The 23679-nt window shown below is 42.5% G+C and overlaps 2 protein-coding genes across 3 annotated transcripts; one reads left to right on the forward strand and one right to left on the reverse strand.

Annotated features, from left to right (window-relative positions):
• The first annotated feature begins 474 nt into the window (after positions 1-474).
• tmem123 (transmembrane protein 123) lies at positions 475-4509 on the forward strand. 2 transcript variants are annotated; one of them, XM_047035571.1, is made up of 4 exons: positions 475-787; positions 1178-1345; positions 1512-1668; positions 1750-4509. In XM_047035571.1, exons 1-4 carry the CDS (start codon positions 733-735, stop codon positions 1775-1777), a joined length of 408 nt encoding a protein of 135 aa, XP_046891527.1. In that variant the 5' UTR covers positions 475-732; the 3' UTR covers positions 1778-4509. The 2 variants fall into 2 exon arrangements, with proteins under 2 accessions (XP_046891527.1, XP_046891526.1); XM_047035570.1 differs by having other exon boundaries at positions 498-602.
• Positions 3417-22939, reverse strand: yap1 (Yes1 associated transcriptional regulator). The gene is made up of 8 exons (XM_047035569.1): positions 22232-22939; positions 21000-21235; positions 13653-13771; positions 13009-13122; positions 8523-8692; positions 6291-6424; positions 4999-5111; positions 3417-4917 (listed from the first exon to the last, which is right to left on the reverse strand). The coding sequence occupies exons 1-8, from the start codon at positions 22430-22432 to the stop codon at positions 4682-4684; spliced, it is 1323 nt and encodes a 440-aa protein (XP_046891525.1). The 5' UTR covers positions 22433-22939; the 3' UTR covers positions 3417-4681.
• Positions 22940-23679: the final 740 nt, after the last annotated feature.

A 23679-nucleotide genomic window follows, 5' to 3' on the forward strand; every position in this document is an offset into this window, starting at 1 on the left:
AACCGAATAAAACATTATAAACCATGCAAGTAATAAAGTGGTTTTGAATACACTGGTTCTGTGTGTTTCTGACTCTTCTGAGGTGGTTGTCAAGCTTAATTTTAACCCACAAATATTTCTAATATTGACTGATGGAATGTATTATTGAGGCATGAAAAGGGAACACAGGCCGGACTGGTCTACAAATGTATTTTGGCTTGACTCGGTCGAGTCATTGACCTAGGCTACGCTGCATTGAGTTTGTATTACAAGTGTTATAGAGTTAGATTATACATTTGCATAAACTGGATAGTCTGTAATTTATAGCAGTCATAGTGTCATTCTCAGTGCATAACAATGATACTGCAATTACAGTGTAAAACTGTGTAACAGCTACATAATAACAGTTTATGTAACAAAGTATTTGTATTTTGTAACTCCCTATCTCTGCTTACAAGGCCTTGTCTGATTTTTGGGGAGTTAAACAAAAACAGGCTCCACCTCATAGACCAGACAGACAGTTCAGAACCTGAAATCCAATACCTAAAGTTCCATGATGACAAAAAATCTTTGCTCGCTTTCTGACCTCATTTTCCTACAGTTTCAACGTCGTCAACGAATCCGTAAGTTGTCTGTTTCCCGCAGAAGTTAGATATAATTCTTAGCAATGACATAACTGCTGTGACGGCCACGGCCAGTTGGGTTTGTTGTCAAAACATAACATTTCGCGAATTCAATAAATACAATACAAAAATGTTCGGACTGAATGCCCTGCACATCATGGTGGCTTTCACGTCAGTTTGGTGGGGTAAGTAAAGTACGCCATTTTATGTCCTTTTACTTATTTTTTATTTCCTTTTGTTCGTAAAATAGCATTTTACAAATTGGTTTGAAGGAGTAGGCTATATTATGACAGGTTAACTTCATGCTGCGTACGTGTACAACACCCCTCCCCCCACCGCCAACCTTGTCGCATTGAATGAGTGGCAACTCATAAACATCCATCTCTGCACAGCTTTAGTAGAAGAGGCCTTGGAAACGAAACCTGTCATGACTTGTGTTGACATCTTTTGATTGAAAATAAATGTGTTGGTAGCCTGCGACCAATTTGTTTTTGTCGCAAACTTGATCTAAAAAGTACACTGCTTAAGCAAGGTACAATATTGTGAATTCTAAACTTACATTTTTTCACTGCCAGCATCGGATTCTGCATCATCAGCAAGATTTGACTCTGGTTTAACAAAAGCAGGGGACAGCGTACCTGTCACTACACCGCTGGGGAATCCTACCACAAATCCATCCTACACTATACAGACAGAAGCAATTCTGAAAACGCAAATTAAGCCATCTACAGCCACCTCATCAGGTATTGGAGAAGAAAAAGATTTTCCCAAAAATACTAAAATACAAAGTACCGGGGGGTGAAGGGGGGATATCAAACTATAGCTAATGTAAACATTTTCATATTTTGTGTTTAAGTTTGAAAAGAGAAGAACAGATGCATCATATCAGCTGCTGATCTTTCCTGACAGGCATTGCTTTGGTGACAACTATCCATCCCCGTGCACCCTCCAAATTTGATGCAGGCAGCTTCCTGGGAGGGATGATGCTGGCCCTCATCCTCACACTGGCCATCGCACTTGGATACAAACTAGCGTGCACCAAGCAGGATGTACGCTACCGTACCCTGTAAGTGGACTAACCTCTTCTCCGTAATGATGTCATTCATCATCATATACTTAAATGTACTGCTCTGTGTTGTCCTTTCAGGAGGGAGGAGCATGAGGCTATCATATAGCTTACATCCTGGGACAGTAGGCGACCTACAGATTATGGCATTGAATTAAATTAGCCACTGATCTTGAAGGTTATTTGGTGAAATGTATATTTTGTGATATAGAGTATGCATGATAAAGCATCACACAACATGTATTATTTGATTTTTGGTCTCTAAAGTAACAAATAAATAATTTTGAATACAATAAACGCATCTTTATTTGAGACGAGTTTGATTATACAAATAATTTATCTTTGTTGTGAGCTGCTGTTAGGTCAAGCAGTGTGTAGAATGTCACAAGACAACAATAACAAAGTATATACTTTATTTCAGGCCAATTTAAAAGTATTATAGAAAGAGATATAATGTAACAGAATTTATGGTTCTAAAATACATGCACATATGTATCTATCAAAAATTAACAGATCACAACTTGCTGAATATAAAGTCATTTCATGTGCATTTAGAAATATCTAAATACCAATCCTTTAACTTGTGTGATTAGTTCTACTTCTACAAAGACAGTAAACAGCTACAATATTCAGACAACAACACGTTAACTAAGCATAGAATCATGGTTTCTGTGACAAATACATAATTTATAGTTAAAATTCTGTAGTCGTGCAATATAAGCACTGTAGTGTACTGTACCACCATCTTTAAAAAGTCACTTTAGTTGCATTTTTCACACACCAACACTGTTTGTCCATCTTTAGCCACCAGCAACATACTTGATGCAAGATAAATATAATCTGAGTGGAAAAGTCTTAACCAGAATTAGTTGTCAATTCCCACAATAACACAATCTGTCTCCGATCTGTACATTTGTTCTGTAAAGTTGACACTGCATCTATGCAGTTAACATCAACTGACAATGCATTCAATGTCACAAGTCACTAGATGTTACTGGGTAAAAAAACATCTAGAGAAGGCTGTTGATCTGCTATATACACATTTTGATAGTGTACTCATACTGTAAACATCTAATAATGCACATATTCTGATGAGGAAGAAAAAGCAACTATTAGAATTTAAATGTATTTAACTTTTGCTGTAGTGTCCTCTAGATACAAACGAATGTAAACAACATGTGACACAACAAGCACTCTGGAAGAACCATACTATTTCTGTTCTACAACTCACCGTGTTAGTCAGTCAATACCACCATCACATCTACAAATGAGCTCTCTTAGCTAGATTTACTCACGTCTCCATCAAAAACTTAAATTCAACTGTACATCATTTTCTCATTAGCTTATACATTTAGGCTTACACAAGTTAACAAATCAAATCATTTTGTCTGTTGTTCAAAAAGGGAGATGATACGTGAGAGAATCATGACAAAAACAAATAAACATACAACAACAAAAAAACTCTTTGGAATCTGCCACAACAATTCCTGACTGAAATCATAGCTGATTGTTTTTGATATTTTTTACATACAGTCTGTGTAACTCACCATTTACCGATCAAACCCTGGCTAACTTCTACTCTACTTCTCTAACCCTCATATCACCCTCCTCTGACCAGCTAAAACATGTCCTAACCATCATCTGTGAGCAGCCTCTTCCTTTCAGCACAGCACAGAATGGCACAGGCCAGCAAGATACATCCGTTCGACATGTTACATGCAATGTCACTCATTCCCTGTTGTTTAGACTTCTAATGGATCCAAGTGCATTTGTTTGTTTTTTTTTGTTTTTAGTTTCTTATTTTGGTTCATTTTGAAGCATATTATAGCACAACAGGGATACAACGCAATATATATGGGTACAATATTACTAAAGTCATATAGAACTGTTTACGTGGAAACAAAGTTTGTAATTTGTAAATCTGAAAATTCCCTCTCTGTGAATAAAATCTGTTGCTGTGATGTGCTGAAAGGTGACCCTGTTAAAATGTATAAATCCACCTAAAAACAAGTATCAGCAAATAAGCAGTCTGATCTATAACACATGTAATAACCTAACATACAATATTCTTTAAAGATAAAACAAGACAGAATCAGCCTCAAATAAGTCTGAAATACAAATGAGTCAGTTCCATTATAATATGTTTTATAAAACAGAAATACATTTTTGATTATTGATCATTAGTGTAGGTAATGGAGAGTGTGGTTGGTGTTCACGATGCAGCGTCTTCTCTACTGCTTCATACTGCAGTACAGAAACTTGGTAATGCTTTGCTTCGCTCCTCTCTCAAAAAATACAACTGAAGGCACTTGATTTGACAAAGGATTAACTTAGACTCGCTGGCACAGCCAAGCAGTTATGTAGGTCCCCCAGGCTCCAGCCTCCACCACAATCCCCCCAAGAGACAGCACGTCCTCACTGGGTCTCATGTTACCTTAATTCCAAATCAGTATTGTTCTATTCACTTCAGATACATCATTTTTGGTTTCTCAGGCTCCGAAAAAAAGACAGAAAGAAGGTCTTAAGTGTAAAAGGCCAACGTTAAAATGTTTGTTTTTTGAGCTCGAAGCAATAGTCTCAAACACAGTATTGCTGCTTAACACTGTACTTCAAAACAATGAGGCACCAGAGGCTCCAGATGATGATGGATATCCTGTCTGAAAAGTACATGCACATGCCCAGCTCATCTATGGAAGGGGGGTTGAGGCACCCAAGATGGATTGTATGGACAGCCATGTGAAAGATTTGGGGACCCTTGAATAATTGTCTGTTCATGGGCCAGCCTTGAAGACACAGACAAATAAAAGAGATATAAGAAGTAAACTAGCGAGAGAAAAAAAACGACAGAAGAGAAGGACCGCTGACTCTACAGAGTTTGGCCTCGTACGGCAAAACAGAGAGAGAGATGTCTGCAAAAGGGCTGCTGAAAAGTCTCAGAAGCATCAGGCATCCTTCACAGGTTGGAGAGAAGGCAGCAGATCAGAGCGTCGGAGAGTGAGGACAGTGGCTTTCTCTATAACCATGTGAGGAAGCTCTCCTTGTCAATCTTGGTGGCTGCCAGCACAGACTCCATGTCATTGAGAATGTCGGAGCTTAGGGCCTCCTGCAGGCTTGGCATCAGCTCCTCACCCTCCACCACCATGCTCTCGCTCTCCAGGGTTCCCAGGTCAACGTCTGTGCCCGGAATGGCATCAAGGTAGTCTGGGAAACGGCTTGTCTGCGATGCCAAAGAGGCTGGAAGAGAGTCTCCTGATAACAAAAGAGACATGAGCATTAATAACCATTCGACCTGTGTGTGTCTGAATCACTGAATGGTTCATGTGTTCTCACCTGTGTCCATCTCATCAACACTGTTGAGGAAGTCGTCAGGAGTGCGAGGGACACTGTAGCTGCTCATGCTCAGCCCGCTGTCTGTGCTTTCATCTCTGGAGTGGTAGGTCCCGCTGTACACATAAGACGCATAAATGCAAAACATGAGTCAGAACAATGGCATACTAGGAACAAAAACGGAGAAAAGGGTCAAAGTGAAATCCCCAGTGAATCTGTAGAAACTTCTGATCCAATTGGAACTAAACTCTGGATAAGAGCGTCTGCTAAATGACTAAATGTGAATATAAACTGTATTCCAATTCTAGTTCATATTTCAATGAGAGTGCAGGCTACTAACATAAAGGCCTCTCACTGCATGATAACTTGTTTAGAGATTCAGAAGAAACAATATCTCACTACAAAATCCTCTACTCTACAACCCCCCCCCCCCCACACACACACACACACACACGCACACACACACACACACACACACACACACACACACACACACACACACACACACACACACACACACACACACACACACAGTGGAAGTAACAGAGAAACGGAGGGACATATTGAGAGAGGAAGAGAGAGAGCTTTGACAATCCTATACTAATTAGCAGAGAGAAATGTGTAGGCAGAGTATGGCAGTGGCAGGATGAATGAGACCATTGTGAGCGGAGAGGAGGGGGAGAGGACGGGAGGGAGGGAAAACAGGGGAAGAGCTGGGTGCAGTAGAGAGTAGGGGAGGGGGCCCCAGACTGGCCTGTCTACTGACTGGCCCACATGTTCTCACGGGCTGCTTGCTATTCTGCTCGGCCCCCAGCTCATCCATTCATTGCAAGGCACTGAGCTGTGCTACTTTGCGCACCACACCCCAGGCATCTATGGTGTGTTAACTGTGGCATACGATACGTTTAATATACTGTATGTCCACAAGAGTGAGAGCTACACCACTTGTCCAGCAGAGGTCAACATTGTGCAACCACTTCCAGCAGTCTATTGGTCTGCATGACTCATACCCATGAGAAGACTGTTAAGCCTAAAGACCGGCCTTTTGTTTACTACTTGTGTAACTCAGGCAGTTCCCACCAGGGCTCAAACTCCCTCCACTGCCAGGCACACACACACCCTCTGACAGGACACACAGTTACTAGCTAAACACAAGCCCATAATAAACATGGAGATTTCCATTACCAGGCTCCTAAACACTATCTTTGTTGTTTACTATTGCAAGTTTGGATGTTATTATTACAATTGGCAGTGAAATGCATCTATTTAAAATAGAAATGTAAAATAAAACTCACCTGTTGAGAAATGGGTCAGTACTGTTAGCCGTCATGGTTCTGGCATCCTGGGCCATCCCAGGCGAGGACACAGGGTTGGGGGGGCCTCCGTCCTGCTCCATGCTGGTCGGAGGCTGGTTTCTCAGAGCCAGCTCCTGTAGACACAAACATACACGCTCCATTTTAGTTAACATTACTGAGACATTCCCTTGATCCTACACACTGAAGACAATGTGAGTTCCTAAAAACATGACTTCCTTGTGCGCCGAAACATCCTGCTGGTCTGAGTTCACTGTGTTATATCCACTACATTGGTTATTGTATACAAAGTAAAGTCTAGGGATTATGAAAGACCAGATCAGATGGCTCGACCCTCTCTAACATCATGCTGAGTTTCTAGTTCCGTCAACAGATTTACATTACATTTAGCAGACACTCTTATCCAGAGCGACTTACTGTAAGTACAGGGACATTCTCCCCAAGGCAAGTAGGGTGAAGTGCCTTGCCTAAGGACACAACATAATTTGTCACGGCCGGGAATCGAACCGGCAACCTTCTGATTAATAGCCCGACTCCCTAACCGCTCAGCCATCTGCCCCCCCGATACAGATACTACTGAAGCACATGGCATTTTTGTATAAACACACTATTTGGGCACAGATAAACCCCATACCTGTGGCACTTTTTGGTAAACAATGTACTTCTGCTTGGCTGTCCATCAAATGAAACATTCCAGACAAACCCCACCAGTGCTACTGTATGAACTCCAAATATGTCTGGTGTGACACAACAGTGAATCAAAAAGTATTTACTTCTCTGTGAGATGTGGTAAAGTGAGGTGTTTATTGTGTTTTGTGGGTTGAGCAGACAAAGGATTATGAAAGTTGATTACTGTAACCATCCATGGTTTTACAGCCCTGTCTGCACGCATGACTGATCAAAAATCAGCACAGAATCGTCACCAGGTATTTACATTATTGATGGCACAGATCACACTGTGTGGTCAGTTTAGGCAGGGCAGATGATGCATTACTAACCTGTTATTTCACAAGACAGTTCAAAGTAGAGCCAACACCTCGCCTGGCTGCAGATCACCCTTTGACTAATGATGACTAATACCAGGACTCCCTGCCTTGTAGCCTCATCAAAGAAAATAAAGAGTTACCCTTCCCTCAAATGTTCTTATCAATAGAAGTGACAGAACAGTCTGCACGATCAATATGAACAATTCACACCTGTGAAGGCTCTTGGCGGTTTGAAAGGATCAATATGTTGATTCTGTCTAGTAGATATCCTATCTCCTAACCATGTCTGTTTATTTTGGTTTCCTGCAGGAGGGCCTGTTGCAGGAGACTCAAAAGTATGTTTACATTCCTTAAGAGGGGCAGCTAAGGTGGCCTTTCCCTTCCCCCAAACCCCTCTTTAACTCTCAAACTCTCTCCCCATAAAACACCCCTACATACTACTTTCAGCAGGCACAGACAAGCAGACTCCCATACTCCACATGCTCACACGTGCATGTGCACACAGTGTGCACACTCAGCTCCATCTTCGCAAGCTCTTCTCTGTGAACTTCCTACTTACTGACGTTTTTCCACAATACAGTAGTTAATGATATAGCAAACAAAGCCAACAGGAAACCAGGTTTATGGTTATAAAGCTGTTTCTTTAGCACTGGTCCAGCCTTTTGTAAACTAGCCAGCTCACTATCACAACACTGTGTGTGGGACGGTGACACACCAACAGAGGAAGGAAGTGTCACATGACTACATATGACTCACTTCACCTCAGTGAAAGGTAGTGTGGCATTGATCAAGAGTTGCTGAATGAGGGGATAGGGCTTATTAGCCAGGAGGCAGACAAATCTGGCAGCTCATGTTTTAATTGCTCTGGCAGATGGGACTGGCCACCTTCCCATTCAAATCGATTTCCCTCTGACCAGAATATGGTTGAGCCAATCACAATTGTTTATCAGATATGGGGAAGGTTTAAAATGCTGACTGCACAGAGGAGCGCTGTTGAGGCCTTTTTGTAAACAACCAAGATGACGTTGCGTTGCTCTGATTGGTTCTATCAAATGATTTCCCATTTCAGAGGCATTTTGGCCTGCGCTCGTTGATATCGTCCCTTGGAAATGAAAAATGACCTGAGAGGTTCCATTTACGAATTAGTATGGCGATACCAGGCTAAGGGCTTTTGTCCCATCACAACATCATGTATAGATGTGTGTGGCCTGAGCTGAGGACTACTGACCTGGGGCCTCTGGCGAAGCAGCTCCTGCTGTTTCAATCTTAGCCTCTCCTTCTCCATCTGCAGAAGCCTCATCTGGCTATTACCTCCCATGACTCCAGTCTGGGGGCTGGTAGGCAGCGGGCCGCCCTGCTTCACTGGGGCACTCTGGGTAATACGCTGAGGGTTTAGAGCTGCCGGGAAGGAAACAGAGAAAAGGACAGGTTTGAAATGATGCCATTCATTTTCACTATCAGTACCACAGGAAAAAAGACCCAACATTTCCATAGAATAAATTAAAGTGACCTGTAGACAGAATGTTTGCAGAATGCTGTAGACAGAGAATAGGGTCAACCTCCATGTGTTTAGCACAAAGCCAGTGAAGCAGGTTGTGTAGGTGACGGAAATCCCAAGAGATGTATTTCGCAATGCCTCTGAATCTTTCCTGTAAGACTTGATGTCTTTCTACTTCCTAATGATAACAGGCTTTTTAAGTTTCAGCATTACTCATTACAGATGGGTTTCTTTTTCTTCAAAACGCCTACACAGTTCTCTGGTAGATTAACCGTTTATACTATAGGTGATTTGTTTTACAAGCCAACAGGAGCATTTCACATGCATTGATTTAGATTAGAGTAACAGCTGTAACTGGCTACAATTCGCACAGTGACATCTTCAACTTAACTCATGCCTGTTAGTCATTTAGGTCTTCTAGACACTGAAGATTGCGTTCGGTTTCTGTAAGCTTCCAAGCGAATGTAGAAACCTTAAGCACTGACAATTAACAAATATCAGTATCAACAATTGTGTTTAGGCTATTGCTGTACCTTGCAGCTGATGTCATGAAAAATCTTATTCTCTTTCAGCTCTTCACAGGGATTGTTTGGCCAATACACATGTAAAACACCAAGACTCTATATATGCAAAACAGCCACGCATTTTATCACCACCGAGAAAAAGGAACAAATGTTCTTGACCACAAGAGGTGTTACTGTAATGGAGCCAATGAGGATCACTGTTTACTTATGTGCTTGAGGCACCAATGAAAACAAAGCCTTGACAGGGGCGCAATTTTCATGCAGTGCTGCTTTTCTCTTACGGTGTTATGCCCATATCCCGGCTCTGCTCATCACCATTCAATCACTGTCTGTTTACACTATCTGAGAGGCTGAATGAGCCACGGCTCAGGGCTCACCCTGGGAAGCTGCAGAGCCCCAGACCCAGCCCTGCCTCCCGGCTCCACCTCCCACACTGCTGCACAGGCCACCCCTCCCCCACACGCAGCCCAGCCCTGACAGATTGTACTTCTCTCTCTCTATTCCCTTATCTACTCCTGATACAAAGTCTTTGTGGCTAGATCTCTGTCCATTATCAGGGCACCATTAGCACCTCCCAGGGCAAAGCTGGTGCACATAGACCACTTCACCCATGGTTGATTTGTCAGGAGCAAAGCAACAAGTCAAAGCAAAGCAACGTGAGGAAAGAAAACGATCCCCTGATCCGTCACCACACTAGACCCCAGAACATGTCAACAGACACAGCAGCTTTCCTTTGAGCCACCATTGAAATGCGGGTCAAGGGCTTCTTTAGGGACACGACAAATTCGGGGAGCGGGGAAACATTGGCCGGGGATTCCATCGTGGTGCAAATGGGAAAGAAGGACTCATTCACCTTGGGGTGAATGAGTCGGCTACAGAGCTTGGGTGGAGCTGTGGAGGGCTGGCCTGGGGCCTGAGGCTGTGGGTGGTGGGGCAGATAATGTTTATGATAAGGGACAGGTTAATGCTGTCTGCCTTTTGTCCTCTTCACGCTCCTCTGCAGCATGACAAGCTTGCACCAGAGCCCTTATCAGAGCATCCCATTGATGGGCAGGCCTCTTTGAGCAAGAGATCTCCCTCCCAAAGAAGGTAGAGTTGAGGGAGTGCCTTCTGTGGGAAGTGCCCTATAAATGACCAGCGCACGGCACCTTTGAAGCCTGGGTAAATATTTGTCTGGTGTTGATTTAACAAGTTAAAAAAGGCTCTTACGGGGGTGTTGCATTTCCAGCCTGGAGATAAGCCCAAGTGGGAAGACATTGAGCTAGGAAGAGATACAAGGGCTCTTTAATATCTTACATCACAAAAGGCTATTAAATACATCCTAACACTGACTGAGATCAATAAAAAAAATACAGGTCTACCTTGAAGCCTATAGTCTATCCTATAGGGACTAAGAACAAGTTGACCACCAACAGTGTAGGCCAGACACATCTGGAAATGAGTTTAGTGTATACATTCGAGAGGGTTTCTGGGTTTTCAAAAAGTACATTGCATTTTCATATTCTTATAAACTAATATGTAAATATAAAACGCTAAATGTGTTTGACATTTTCCAATGTGATCTATGGAAAGTGCTGTCAAGCTGCCACACTGCTGGCCCACAAGCCTACTGGAAACGATGAGCACTTTGCAAGAGTGACATCATTAAGCGCCTGGCAATAAGGTGCCAACCTCATTGGTAAAGTGCTATGATAGCAAAGGCAGAACCAAACAGCAGCACATGACTGATAGCTCACGGTGGAACAAAGATTGGCATCGAGGCTTTAGCACAACATACAAAAAGACCGAGGAACAAAGCATGTGTGTTTTAGGCTCTGTGAGTATTTTCTCCTTGCTGTTCTTCCAGAGGATGTGTGAAAAACAACATGAGGGTTCTAGTATACTCTCATAGGCCAGCCCCCTTTTGAACTCAGCCCCAGTGCACCCATGGCTTGTTTGCTGCTCACCACCTCCTCGGATCTTAAAGGGAACGCATGCTTATCCCGTCGGCATTTTTCATCTGTTCCTCCCTTTCTTTTCTACCCCTTTATCCTTGCCTCTCCCTGCCCCCACCTCCCCTCTCACACTGGAGTTCTTTGACTGAAAAGGTCTGGAACAGATTAAGAGCTGGACCACAGAATAAAGAGGCCTGGCACAGACTCAAGTCTGTCTGGAGCTAAGGCAGGATGGGGCTGCGCCTGCACTGGGCCTCACGCAGGGGAAAGCCAGCCGGCAACAGCCCTCAGTTAAAGGCACTCTGGAGCTTTTCTTCTCAGAGCTCAAATTAGCCCCCATTATCAAAGCAGCTGGCTTATGATTTGAGAACCACATAGCAGCAGTGCAGAGCTTTCTGAATCTGGACAGCCAAATCCCATACATAAACAAGAACTTGAAAGGAGGAGCATTTAACATACAGTATCTGGATGCGTTTCTGTCAAATAGTTGCCAAACTTAAAATATCTAATTGAGTTGTCTGAAATGTACAGTACTTAGTAGTTTTCCAAAGTAGTCAAAAATTCAGTAATAGATAACTTGATGCATGTTCATGTTTACTAAAAAAATAAAAAATAAATCTGAGGTCAAAAAGTGTGGTTTTAAAATGACTAGTCTTGGAGAATGAACACTTGTTAAGGTAAAAGCCTGTTGGCTGTGGCACAGAATGAGTTAACCCTGTTGCTCCTCTCAGTCTCTCTTGCTCCCTCTCTTCCTCTCTTTCCCCCCTTTCATTACGTCTCTGATTCAGGGGCCCACCAGGCTTGTGCGTTCAAGACTTATAAATCTTCAAAGAGCTTAACCCATCTGAGCCGACTCCCCTCCCCAGTTTCCCTGCTCCTCCCTCTCTCCTCCTCTCTCAGTAAGTCTGTTTGTCAGCCTCAGAGTTGGGCATGCACGTACTTGCACAGAAACTGCTCTCTAAAGTGTCTGTCAGTGGTTCTGTACCAATATTGCTAAATTTAAACAAAATAACAGACTGTGCGCTTGTTCACACAAGTTGCCTTTATGAGCAGTGTGAGCTTCCCTGGGGAGCAACTCAGTAATGAAGGGATGGCACCTCAAGCGTAAATGAGTCCCAGTGACATAGGCAGGAGCCTTCATCTCTAAGCCTTCATAGCACACAAAGAGATTAGCTCATTCCCATGGCCAAAAGGAACTCTGACCACATGTACCTGTGGCTGTCACCATCACCAACACTGCATAAGTAAACTGTGAAACACTAACTCTACCTTTCCGCCTGCCTGGGGGATTAATAGCCAGCTCAGCTGTTGCTAAAACCCTAAAATGGTGAACAAAAGGGTTGAATGCTGTTTTATGTTTCTTCCTCTCCCTTTGACTTGGTTAAGCCATGTCTGTAGTATCACTGGGATAAGGGGATGTTGAAATGTGGTTTTAATGAAGTAATGGTCCAACTAGTCACTGCAGAACCATGCTGTGGAGTGAAATGAAGTGTGAATCATCACTGAGCTAAGCTCTGTAAGGGGAAAAGGGCACTTGAGTGAATTCAACAGTATCACTAAGTAGTTTGTTTGAACCATCTTATCTGCACTAACCATTATAATGTAATTTCAGTCGCATTAAATATGCTAATGCAGCGTTGTAAAAAATAACTGAAAAAAGTTGCGAACACTCAAGTACAATTATTGTCCATTGTTCTCCATTTTTCCATAAGGAGATTATTTAGAAAAAATAAAATAAATAGCTGTTGTTGAGCTCACCAAAGCGTGGGTCGAGTCTTGGGTCCAACCAAGAGGTGGTTTTGTTCTTGTGGTTGATGTAGTATATCTCGCCCTCTGAGGTAATGGCCTGTTCCCAGCCATCAGGGAGAGGACCTGAGGGAGAACAGGCCAAGTTATGCTTTGGAACCACTATACCAAACTTGCATACACACTCACTGCACATGAGAGTGTTACTGTGTTGAAATAGGCTGGCAGTGAAACTGAACAGATTACCAAATTGTAAACAAAACTATATATGGATGAGTATGCTGACACTCAAACACCATAGTGTAGGGTAGCAATGACCTTGTCCTCTTTTATACATGTACACGTGTTACATCAAACTCAAAGTCCCCGACTTAATATAAATTAAGCTTCCGAACTGAGTGTAGACATGTACACAAATATCCACGTGTACACGTACAAAAGTCACCAACAAGAGCTGCCTCAGTACAACCTGTGTGGAATTTGCCCCAGGTAAGGTTGAAGGTAGAGAGAACTTGACTAGTCCTGTCCAACATGTTTGTGGAGCTGCTCGGCAGTACAGTCTTTTTTTCTCTTCCCTTGTTCCTTCAGTAGTTGTAACAGTATTATTACTCTATTAAAAGAGTACCAAGAGTAGGTATTTCAAGATTGGTACTGACCGGTGGCTGGGCTCATAATGTTCTGTTGCTGTACTGGCACAGGGCTGGCAGGCGCAGCCTGGTTCATCTGGAGAAGGGCTTTGCGAGGGTCCTGCCAGGTGGTGGACTGGTCAAGGTGACTTCAGTAACAAAGAAAGAGAGAGCAACAACATGTAATGAAACGTAGAAATGTATCTATGGAAATAATTAAGAGCAAACTTAAAAATTACTTTCGAATAGGAACATCAAATTACATGATAATCTTTTAATTATCCACCAGAAGTGGCAAATAAACCTTTGCAAGGGAGCAACCCGAACAACATTCAGTAAACTGCATTGCACACTAAGGAGGCAATGATTGAATGCAATGCAACCAACTTCAGACACTGTTGCTCCATCTATTATGGCTTGTCTTTCCCTGAGAGGGCGGGTGGGGGGACTGGGTTACCACATTGTCTTGCGTGCTGTGAAGGCATTGATAATTAGTGCTTTGTTGGTACTTGTTGCTTGATTAAGATGGAAAGCTAATACAGGAAACCCTCCTCTCCCGAGCAGGACCCTCTCTATTCAGGGGGGTCAGTCCCAGGGCTCAACACAGGGGGTCTTTTTTCCTGGAAGCGGCTCGGACACAGTGGAGTGTCAGGGGCTTTAACAATCTGGCGCCACATTTACAAAGCTTTCACCTTCTTGACAAAAGCACAGACTGAGCTACGACCCAAAACCCCACTATTCATTTGTTTTGTTTTTTTTACTATCCATTAAGAAACCCTTCCTTTCATGCAAATGGCTGGGATACTCAAGACATAATAATGCAAGGACAACACTCTGACACACAACAATCATTGAATGATTCAAATAAACATGGCCTTACCAACATTATACATGTAAGCATTCACATTATTTATTTATAGTATAATTTTGCAATTGAAATGTTAATCCCTATTCAGTATGCGACTTTTGGGTTCTATCATCACATTCTGTAGAGAGTAAAAAGTACTCCACCCTATTCTAACTCAGCCAATACAATGTTAATTTAATCCAAAAGTGCCATTAGCACAGATATGTCAGCAGCTGGAGTGAAGTGTGAGATCCAGAGTTTCTCTTGGCCTCTGAGGTAATCCCTGCCTGCCTGTCTGCTCTCTGTCCCAGCACAGAGAGAGAGAGAAGCCTGACTCAGCACTTCTCCCATTCCCCACACACAAAGCCACCCATTTTCAAGCCCCCTCTTGTTTATGCTTTGGTGATCAAAGGAGCTGCCAAATCCCCCCATCAACCCCACCCCCAAACTTCACACACACACACACACACACACACACACACACACACACACACACACACACACACACACACACACAGACACACACAACAAACTGAGCAAAATAGCTCCAACTCTGCTCAGACGTGAGGGGCCCCTTGAGAAGGGTCACAGGGGGTTGGGAGAGAGGACTATCGGGGAAAAAAAAAAGAAAAAAAAGAGAGAGAGACAGAGAGAGATGGAAGGGGGGGGGGGGCAGCACCTACGGAAACAATCCCTCAGAGCTCTATTGGCTGTATGAGTTGCTGTGGTCCTGTTACATTCAATGTGCCCCCTCCTCCCTGCTCTGCCTTCTCCTCCCTGCTCTGGAAACTATGACATTTTCTGGCGAGGGGAGGGGAGAGAGGGCTGAGAGAAGGGTGCGGGGTGAGGGAGAAGGAGGGTTTATTATAAATGTCAGGCCTATATGTCCCGTAAAGCTCATGTAGAACAGGTATTGGACAGGTAAAGCTTGTTATTGGACAGGTAAAGGATAACAGAACTGGCAGTATTTCAAAGCTCACTGTAAGAGTCTAGAGCAGTATTAGTAACATTTAAATACTTCTATTTACAGGGAAAATAGCAGTAAGACTCTTTGTAAAATTGGGTTCGTTCTGAAGATTCCTATCCTTGCAACAACACTACACACAACACTGTCCACTACTCCAAAATATGTGACCCGTTCAGCTTGATAAGGAGAACTATTTCTGATATCATAAATAGGTTGTCCAAGCCTCCAGGAACATGCACTGAAATCACAGACCATATGGTAGTGGATCTCTGGGGGCATTCAGGGAACTGGTGAATGAGTTACCAGGGGCTAGTCATCCATCACTAGGCTTCACATGTGAAAAATCATCCATTCACACATTACGGCGAAGAGAAAAATGATGTTATGCTTAATTCACAGCACTCCCTGTCGACAAACATGATCAGGTCATGGCCAAGGTCACAGTACCTATTGGGCTAGGTGGACACCACCAGCTGTGAGGTTTTCCTGAGGTATGCAGAGGCCTGATGACCAGCTCCTTGATTTGGCTCTTGTATATGCCCTTAGAGTCAAAACAGCTTGTCTCCTGTCTGTCCTCTCTTACTCTTTATCTCAATCCCCCAGGCAGTGTTCTGGCTACTCAGTAAACTAGTACTGGGTCAGTTGGAGACTTAACTCTCTCAGAACCACTGGGAGCTAACTGTAATCCCTGTCATTAGCTCTTTCAGCAGACACTGCACAGCAAATGCCAGAGTGGCGCAACCAGTGAAGGCACAGCTTCCGGTGCAGACTCCAGGATGCTGATCCATGACCGAGCCGGATCCGGTGCCTGGGGCTTGGCTTATACATTTCCACTCCAGCTGTCAACGTGGTGGGGCTGAGGGCTAGCAAAGAACCCTGTGGGCTCTGAATCCACCCAAGCCCTCGACATCTCTTTGATTGATGGCCCAATTATCAGGGTAGTGTTTATTGTCGCAGAGTTATTTATAATGTCACATGCTAAAGGTGGCTATGCTCTTTTGGAATCTACACATCAGGACATAACTTGACTACACTTAATTGATTAGCTACATTGTGTTTTTTATCAATCACTCCTATATATATTTCTCATCACATATGAACCTGCAGTGAGACAAATTTTCTTCATATAGTGTCAACTTCAAATACACTCCACGGACCGACGTTTGCGATGGTGCTAACTAAGGCTCTCCAATCCCCTTCATGGGAGCAAGGCAGTGGGATTGTAGATCTACTTGACTGGGCGTCTGTGTAGGCCAGGCCAGGCTATGACTGTAAAGCTTTCTGAGGGAGGTCAGATATATTCAGTGCTCTCAGATGAAGAACGCCACCTCCACCCTGGCTGGCCTCAAATGCCTGGCTGCTTCTCTATCAGCAGGACATCATCAAGAGAGATTATTGGGCCAAGCTCTGTGACCCTATTGTGGATTCAAGCTTTTCTTTGAAAGATTTACTCATATCGCCCCACTCACTAACGAAGCAATTAAATGACAAAAATCCTGGACTAGTCAGTATGTCACAAGGGATTGATGGCTCTTGTAAGATGCTTGATAGACGGACCTCTTGAAAAATATTTACCACTTTTTTACTGCACCTAGAATGGAGAAATGCATGTGTGAAATGCATTCATCCCTAATTTATCATTATTCAGAGCAGGACAGGACGTGCTGTTCCTAATGGCATACCGGTAAGCACAAAATCTATGAATCTGCCTCTCCAGAAGGAAGACCAAATACATCAAGATGACTTTGTGACATTTGAGGCATTGATGTCTGAAGAAAAGGTTTCATTGGTCAACACTGACATGGCTTTCACACAGTCCCATATGTGTACTGAGCTGTTAAACAGGAAGAGGTTTGCCTGTGTGTGGTCAATAAACCAAAAGTTTGGCAAACACAAAGTTGCTCCAAATGAAGGCTTTACACAGACCCACAGCATAGTTCACCCAACGTCATTTCTAAAATACACTGCCCACTGTTTAAAATAGCTGCAAAAAGAAAATCCAATTAGCATTTTCACAAGTTGAAGAGTTATGCAAAGCATAAGAAGCTTATACTGAAGTGTGATATTATGGCAACAGACATGCAGAAGGCAACAGAACAGTCACAGTAACAGATGGTTGCATTTATATGACTGATTCCATTTCTAAATGATGATAGTTAGACTGAGCACATTTGGTTCAACAGAAAGATACTATGCTATTCCAGTATTTTACACAAATGTGCCAAAAAAAGGACAGATCTTAAAACCCACTCCAGATAGACGAATACTTCAGTTTGTTGCATTAACCCGTTCTGAACAACTTGATAAAAAAGTGTTTAAACATTGTTCAATAAATTAAACTAAAAAGATAATTGTGTTTATATGGGTTGAAACACAGTTGATGCTTGAATGTCAATCAAATAATGAAATACCCTGAGCACTCCTTGCAGGTCTACACAAACTCTGGACAAAAGGCTAACTGTCTGTGTGCATATGCTCCCAATAAAACATGAATTGCTGACTGGCCGAGTGTCCGTATGCTTGTTGTTGTAGACGGTAGAAATCAAGACACCTCAATTTGGAACAGGAAAAATGTGTCTGTCAATTTACAATATAACTGCACTGTAGCAAAAATTAAACATTAGGAAGAAAGAGAACCTGAGTCTCTAAGTTTAACGTTAACCCTAAATTAAATTAATATTAGAAGTGACCATTTCGAGACCACCCCTAAAGGTGAAAGTTTAAAAGGTTAAAAGAATCAGAAGGAGAAAAATAATCAGCGACATAGTTAGCAGTGTGGTAACAATAGTCTTCTTATGAACACCATTGTCTAAAGACTGTTCACAGCCTGATCTAAAAGTCTGCGGGAAAACGGAACAAGTGGCTTCAATCAAAAAGCAACACCCTGGCCTCCAGGTCACACAACAGACACGCCCCCAAAAGCTTCTCTATGTTTAGTCTGGCTTCCCATAGAGTGAAAACCAATGAAAGCTGCATTTAATAAGCCAGCGGAAGCACTGATTAGCCCCTCTATTTCACTGGTGCATCTAAATTAGAAACCTTCATTAGTTTATGACCCAGCCCTCAAAACTAGCCCTGCCCCCATCCCGGCAACAAACAGAGTGACCCTCCCCCTCACCCTGCTGTTATAAATCAAAGGCCACAGCAAACTGCTGGAAGAAAGAGGAGGAAAGGTCAACAGAGCATTTTGACATTTTCCCAATCCTCTCCTTGCTCAGGGTTTTTAATGAAACCACCCAGACAAACTGGGGAAGAGAGGCAGGAGATTGCTCCCACCCCCACCGCTATCTTCATTCAGCAAAACAAATGCTCCAAACAAAAAAACTAACGGGACCATCATTGCTTTGGAGTCCAATCAATAAATAACACACCAGTTCTCAAATTCAATTTCTATAAAACAGTAGTAAAGGAGAAATCGTGCCCCCTTTCACCCCAATCTTGAAACTTGGTCTCAACCATTTGTCTATTTTGGGATGGCTCACATGAGGATGGCCAGGCCTAAGGTCTGAATAAAGCTCACTGTTTCTCTGCAGGGACAAAGGAAGGGCCAGAGCTTCTCTTCCAGTCATCTCCACATGGCTGCCATTGAACTCCATTGACACAAAAGCACCATCATCGCAGCGTCATGACTCTATTCATACTCAAACGGAAACTTGTTTGAAAGGCAGTGGGACAGCAGCAACTACAGTGCTGTGAGTCACCAAACTGTATAAACAGCTTCAAGGGCCCTATCTTGGAAAGGATTCCCAATGACTCATGCAAGACTAGATCCGAACGTTCATTCCTTAATTATGTTGATATATGACTAAAGGTGAATGTGTAGTGGAGGACATAGCACTGGTCACGAAATGAAATACAAACCCTTGCTTCCTGCCTCTCTGCCTTGCTTTGCCCTTCTCTCTGTCTCACTCACTCTCTCCCTCTGTCTCTCTCCCCTTCTCCTTCTCCCTTCTGTACCGCTCCTCCTGGGTCAGACAACCCTTGTTTATAAATAGGAGCTTTTCCCCAGCAGCGCTGCTGAGGTCGCTTTTCATTTCAGATCGAGTTTCTGCACTTTGATCTGTGGCAAATAGAGGATGTTTTCTGGGGGTGCCTCACATGCACAGATCTGATCTGATCTTTACCAGTAATTGGGAAATAATCGTAATTAACATGGAAGGTGTATACTAGAGAAAGTAATTTTCTTTGCATAGACTGTATTGTATGAACTGTATGGACATCAGGTCCACTAAGTATAGGCCTAACAATGTTTTAGATTATGTGAAGAACATTCTGAATCGGAATCAATAGTTTGTCAGTCATGGCATCAACCCAAATTCAGAAACTGTGAGTATGAGGCAATATTCTCAACGTTAAGGAAGTAATTATGAGACGCTAACTGAGATTGAGGAAGTTGTTGACAAACTATATCAGCTTCCTGTGGGAAATTCAACCACTAACATAGTCGATAAGAACAAATTGAATAAAGAACCCTCATTCCAAAGCTAGAGGAGGAAAACTGTGGGAAGAGGTTTGTGCACTCGTTTTTGCAGCCCATGAAGACCATGTACTGTGATAATCAATGCCTACACAACAAAGCAGGATTGACATGTCTATGAGTCTTGAGCCACTGTTTCCAAATGGATGTTTCTCATTGCCTTATATTTTACATTAAATTCCCTGTTTGTCTCAAGTTTCATAAGATGGAGTCGGTTTTCAAACATTCAACAAGTCTGTGTAGCATTCTCTCTCTCACTAGCTTGTATTCTGTCCTACCCCCAACCCTGTTGTACAACTTCAGGAGAAATACCCTAAATTGTCCAGATGTGCTCCAGATGTGAGACGCTTAAACATCTGGTTCTGAAAGCTTTCTTTTCATCCACGTAAATTTGGGTTATCATGTTTGTCCAGACCAAGATGGTCAGAAAGTTATTTTTCAGAAAACTGGAGACAAAGACTACAAAATAAAGAAATAAAAAATGCAGGAGGAGGAGGAGTTGGGTTCCATTTCTAGATTAAACAGAAAACACACAATGTGACATTGCTTCTACAAAAAAATTAAGCAATTTAATATATCTTAACAAATATATGATAGCTTTCTATAACTGACTGGCAGAGAGTCTGTTATGCCCCTAATCCCTAGTACAACAAGTATCTCCTACGTTTACTTTGGCTCACTGAAGTAGAAGAGATTCACTGATTGGAAGATGAGTTTTGCAGACCTGATGGTCCTTTTCAGTTTGGGGCAGCTACAGTGGTCCATTGTTTCCTCTGAAACTTGAGCTCAAGAAACAGACACCAAATACACCAATAATGTACTCAGCTCTAGATGGACAGTTTACACAATAGGGACGAATTCTGTTTGCAGGGGTCAGGGGAAACTATGACCTGTAATTAGTGTATAACTATTGTCATTTTACACCGTAATAGAGCACCTTTGAAGATTCTATACAACATCATCTTAGGTTGTTATTTTTAAAAGCATGTTTATCTTTTCCTGAAACACAAAGTAAATGAAAAGCATAATTGCTTGTTCATACAAACAAAATGTGGACGATTGGGTGTCAAGTGACAGCACACTTACTTGAGGAAGTATCTCTGTCCTGAGGCTGTCTTTGCCATTTCCCACCCGGGGGGCAGCGGCACGTCATCAGGGATCTCATATGAGGACTGGCGGAGGTGCTGAGGGGGGGCCCCTGCAGGGGCCATGCTGGCAAGGGAGCCAGAGGGGACTGCTCCAAGCTGCAGGGAGGCAGGGGACGAGTGGGCACGGACATGCTGGGGGGTGAGAGCGCCTGCAGTGCCTGCGTCTGTGCTGGCCTGGAGTTAAATGGAAGAACATAGAAAAACAGGGGATGAGAGACAGATAGAAAGAGGGGGGGGGGCAGAGAAAGAAAGGGTGGGAGGCAGAAAGAGTGAGCGAGAAGACTTAACATGGGTCAGAATCTCAGAAAATAGTATATTTAAAATTATCAACTGTATTTGACAGGATCAACCGAATATAAAAATGTATTTATGGTTCATAAGGTATTTTGCCTCATGATCTAGGTTTCATTTTGAAGGAGTTAAATTACTATGAAGACAACATGCAATTATATATGGAAAGACATTTGTATTTGTAATGGAGTTTTAAAACAGGACGTGGGTAGAAGCCATATACTGACTGCAACAAAATTACTGGAAATCATCATGGACGTCCCGGGACGTCCCGGGAGCTCATAGGCCGACTCCGACACGTCGGTGCTATTGTGATACTGCGCGTGCACAGAGTTTAGGCTACTCAGCGAATGATAACTAGTTTAGAAAGTTACTAAAGGTAGGCTTCATAATGCATACGAAAACTAAGTTTGTTAAAAATTGCTAGGCTACCTTAAGCCTTAATACATATCCCCATTAGAGGCAGTCAATTCCTCAATATTGCATAAACTCCAAAGTTTAAATAATCATATTAAGCCTAATCATACATCTTTAGACAGATAAATTAAAGGGGTGAGATTTTGGTTTTGGGAATGTTTGGGGTTGACGAAGGCCTACAGATGTAACAGATTGAAGTAGCCTACCTGTCAATTTATAGAACTTTTTCAACTCTCCCTTATAAGGCTACCATTGTGTGACGGTTGAAATAGGCTTTAACTCTAGCCTGCATTGACATAGACTACTGTTCTGCAATGAATTACATATTTTTATGGATTTAAGAATCAGGGACTATCATATAAACTTCATATAAAAGTTTTGAATGCAACTGTGTGTGTTACATTTTTAGTTGTTGTCCAAGTTGGGCATTATGTTCAATTGTGCGAGGGTTAGGCTACTTACTTGTCTGGAATGAGACTTGGGCTCCGGTGGTTTGAAAAAGGAGTCTGGCAGCTTCCTCATCCTCATAGGTACAGAAGGGGGTACGATTGTATTTTTCGGGTTCATCACGGCGTTGAAAAGTGCCTCCAAATCTGTTTCAGAATCCCCCCGGACATGGACGATTTGGTGGCCCGCAGGCGGATTGTGCTGGCTCGGATCCATTATCCCAATGAATTTATGAAAAATGTTGTTTCCGAAAAAAGTTACAACAAAACAAAGTAGGCCCTAGTATAGACTAAGAACCCCTAAATTTCACGGACTTCCAAACTGTAAATCTTGACCAAGTTAATCCAGGTGACTCAAAAAATGAATTCGTTGTGTAGTCTTGTAGGCTTCTTATGTAGGCTAAAGTTATCTTCAACAATATTATGTTAGCTATCGGAATCTCCAGTAAAAGAAAACTTCTTTCTGCTGTTTCCAAAGGCCACGCTTGCACACATAACAACGCGCATATCTACACCACTGTGGAAGTGTATTTCTCCACAAAAAAACATACAGCTACAAGAGATTTCCAGTTAAAAACTCAAATAGGCTGGTAGTACCAACTGCAAACAACTACTGACGGGCCCGCAGCATTTTACCCAAAGAAGAACGAGTGACAGCGTGCATTGCAAATCACTGCCCTTTCACTGTTCTCAAGTTGAGCCTGACTTCGTTCTAAACTTCGGGCAGGACATCAAACTTTATGACTCATGTGATCCTGCCTCACTAGAGGCGGAGCTTGTCATTAATTGGGACAAGAACCTTGTGGGAAGCTAGCTTCATAATAACACTATTCTGTCCAGTTAAAACTTGAATTGATGTTGATTTGTTTTGATAAAATCCATAGACTACATTTAATGCTCGAACATAGGCTGGTTGCCAACACATTTTATGTTTGCTGGATCAATTGTTTTGAATAATTTTTAACTCAATTTAGATTGGCAAATATTTTGACATTATTTCTTAAACTATAAGCATACATTCTTTCAATTCCACTTAAAAAATAACAAATTATGCCAGCTTTGGACCGCACTTGAAGTTGTCCAATCAAAATGCACAATTAAACTTTTTTTTTCTTTCCCTACTGTGCTGCCGAAAAAGTAGTTCTATGCAGTTCCCATAATTGTTATGCAAATTACTCTCCTCGTTCCATTGAGAAATCATTTTGTCAAGATCCAATCTCTATGGATGTTGGGGCTCTGTTTCTGCTCTTTTCCCATACATTTAGCGAGTGAATGATTATGAACCCCTTATTTATCCTCTCCAGGACTGTAAAGGCATGGTGAATGGATTAGGGTGCCACTGTTTCCAGCTATTCTTCTTTACTAGGCAAAAATTGCCATCTTTGCACAACTTACTTTTAATAAAAAAGAGCGCTGTGTAGTTGACAATTCACATACATTCAGTTTGTTTTTATTTGTGTAAAC

The sequence above is a fragment of the Hypomesus transpacificus genome, chromosome 15 (genome assembly GCF_021917145.1).
Source record: "Hypomesus transpacificus isolate Combined female chromosome 15, fHypTra1, whole genome shotgun sequence".
NCBI lineage: Eukaryota > Metazoa > Chordata > Actinopteri > Osmeriformes > Osmeridae > Hypomesus > Hypomesus transpacificus.

What these genes read in the sequence shown, in the direction of transcription:
- tmem123 (XM_047035570.1), top strand. Translation starts at nt 533, where the DNA reads ATGATGACAAAAAATCTTTGCTCGCTTTCTGACCTCATTTTCCTACAG. An exon ending in TCAACGTCGTCAACGAATCC is followed by an intron (nt 603 to 1,177) that starts GTAAGTTGTCTG and finishes TTTCACTGCCAG; the next exon opens with CATCGGATTCTGCATCATCA. An exon ending in ATCTACAGCCACCTCATCAG is followed by an intron (nt 1,346 to 1,511) that starts GTATTGGAGAAG and finishes CTTTCCTGACAG; the next exon opens with GCATTGCTTTGGTGACAACT.
- yap1 (XM_047035569.1), bottom strand. Translation starts at nt 22,432, where the DNA reads ATGGATCCGAGCCAGCACAATCCGCCTGCGGGCCACCAAATCGTCCAT. An exon ending in CATTATGAGCCCAGCCACCG is followed by an intron (nt 13,123 to 13,652) that starts GTCAGTACCAAT and finishes GTTCTCCCTCAG; the next exon opens with GTCCTCTCCCTGATGGCTGG. An exon ending in TGTTGATGAGATGGACACAG is followed by an intron (nt 4,918 to 4,998) that starts GTGAGAACACAT and finishes TTTTGTTATCAG; the next exon opens with GAGACTCTCTTCCAGCCTCT.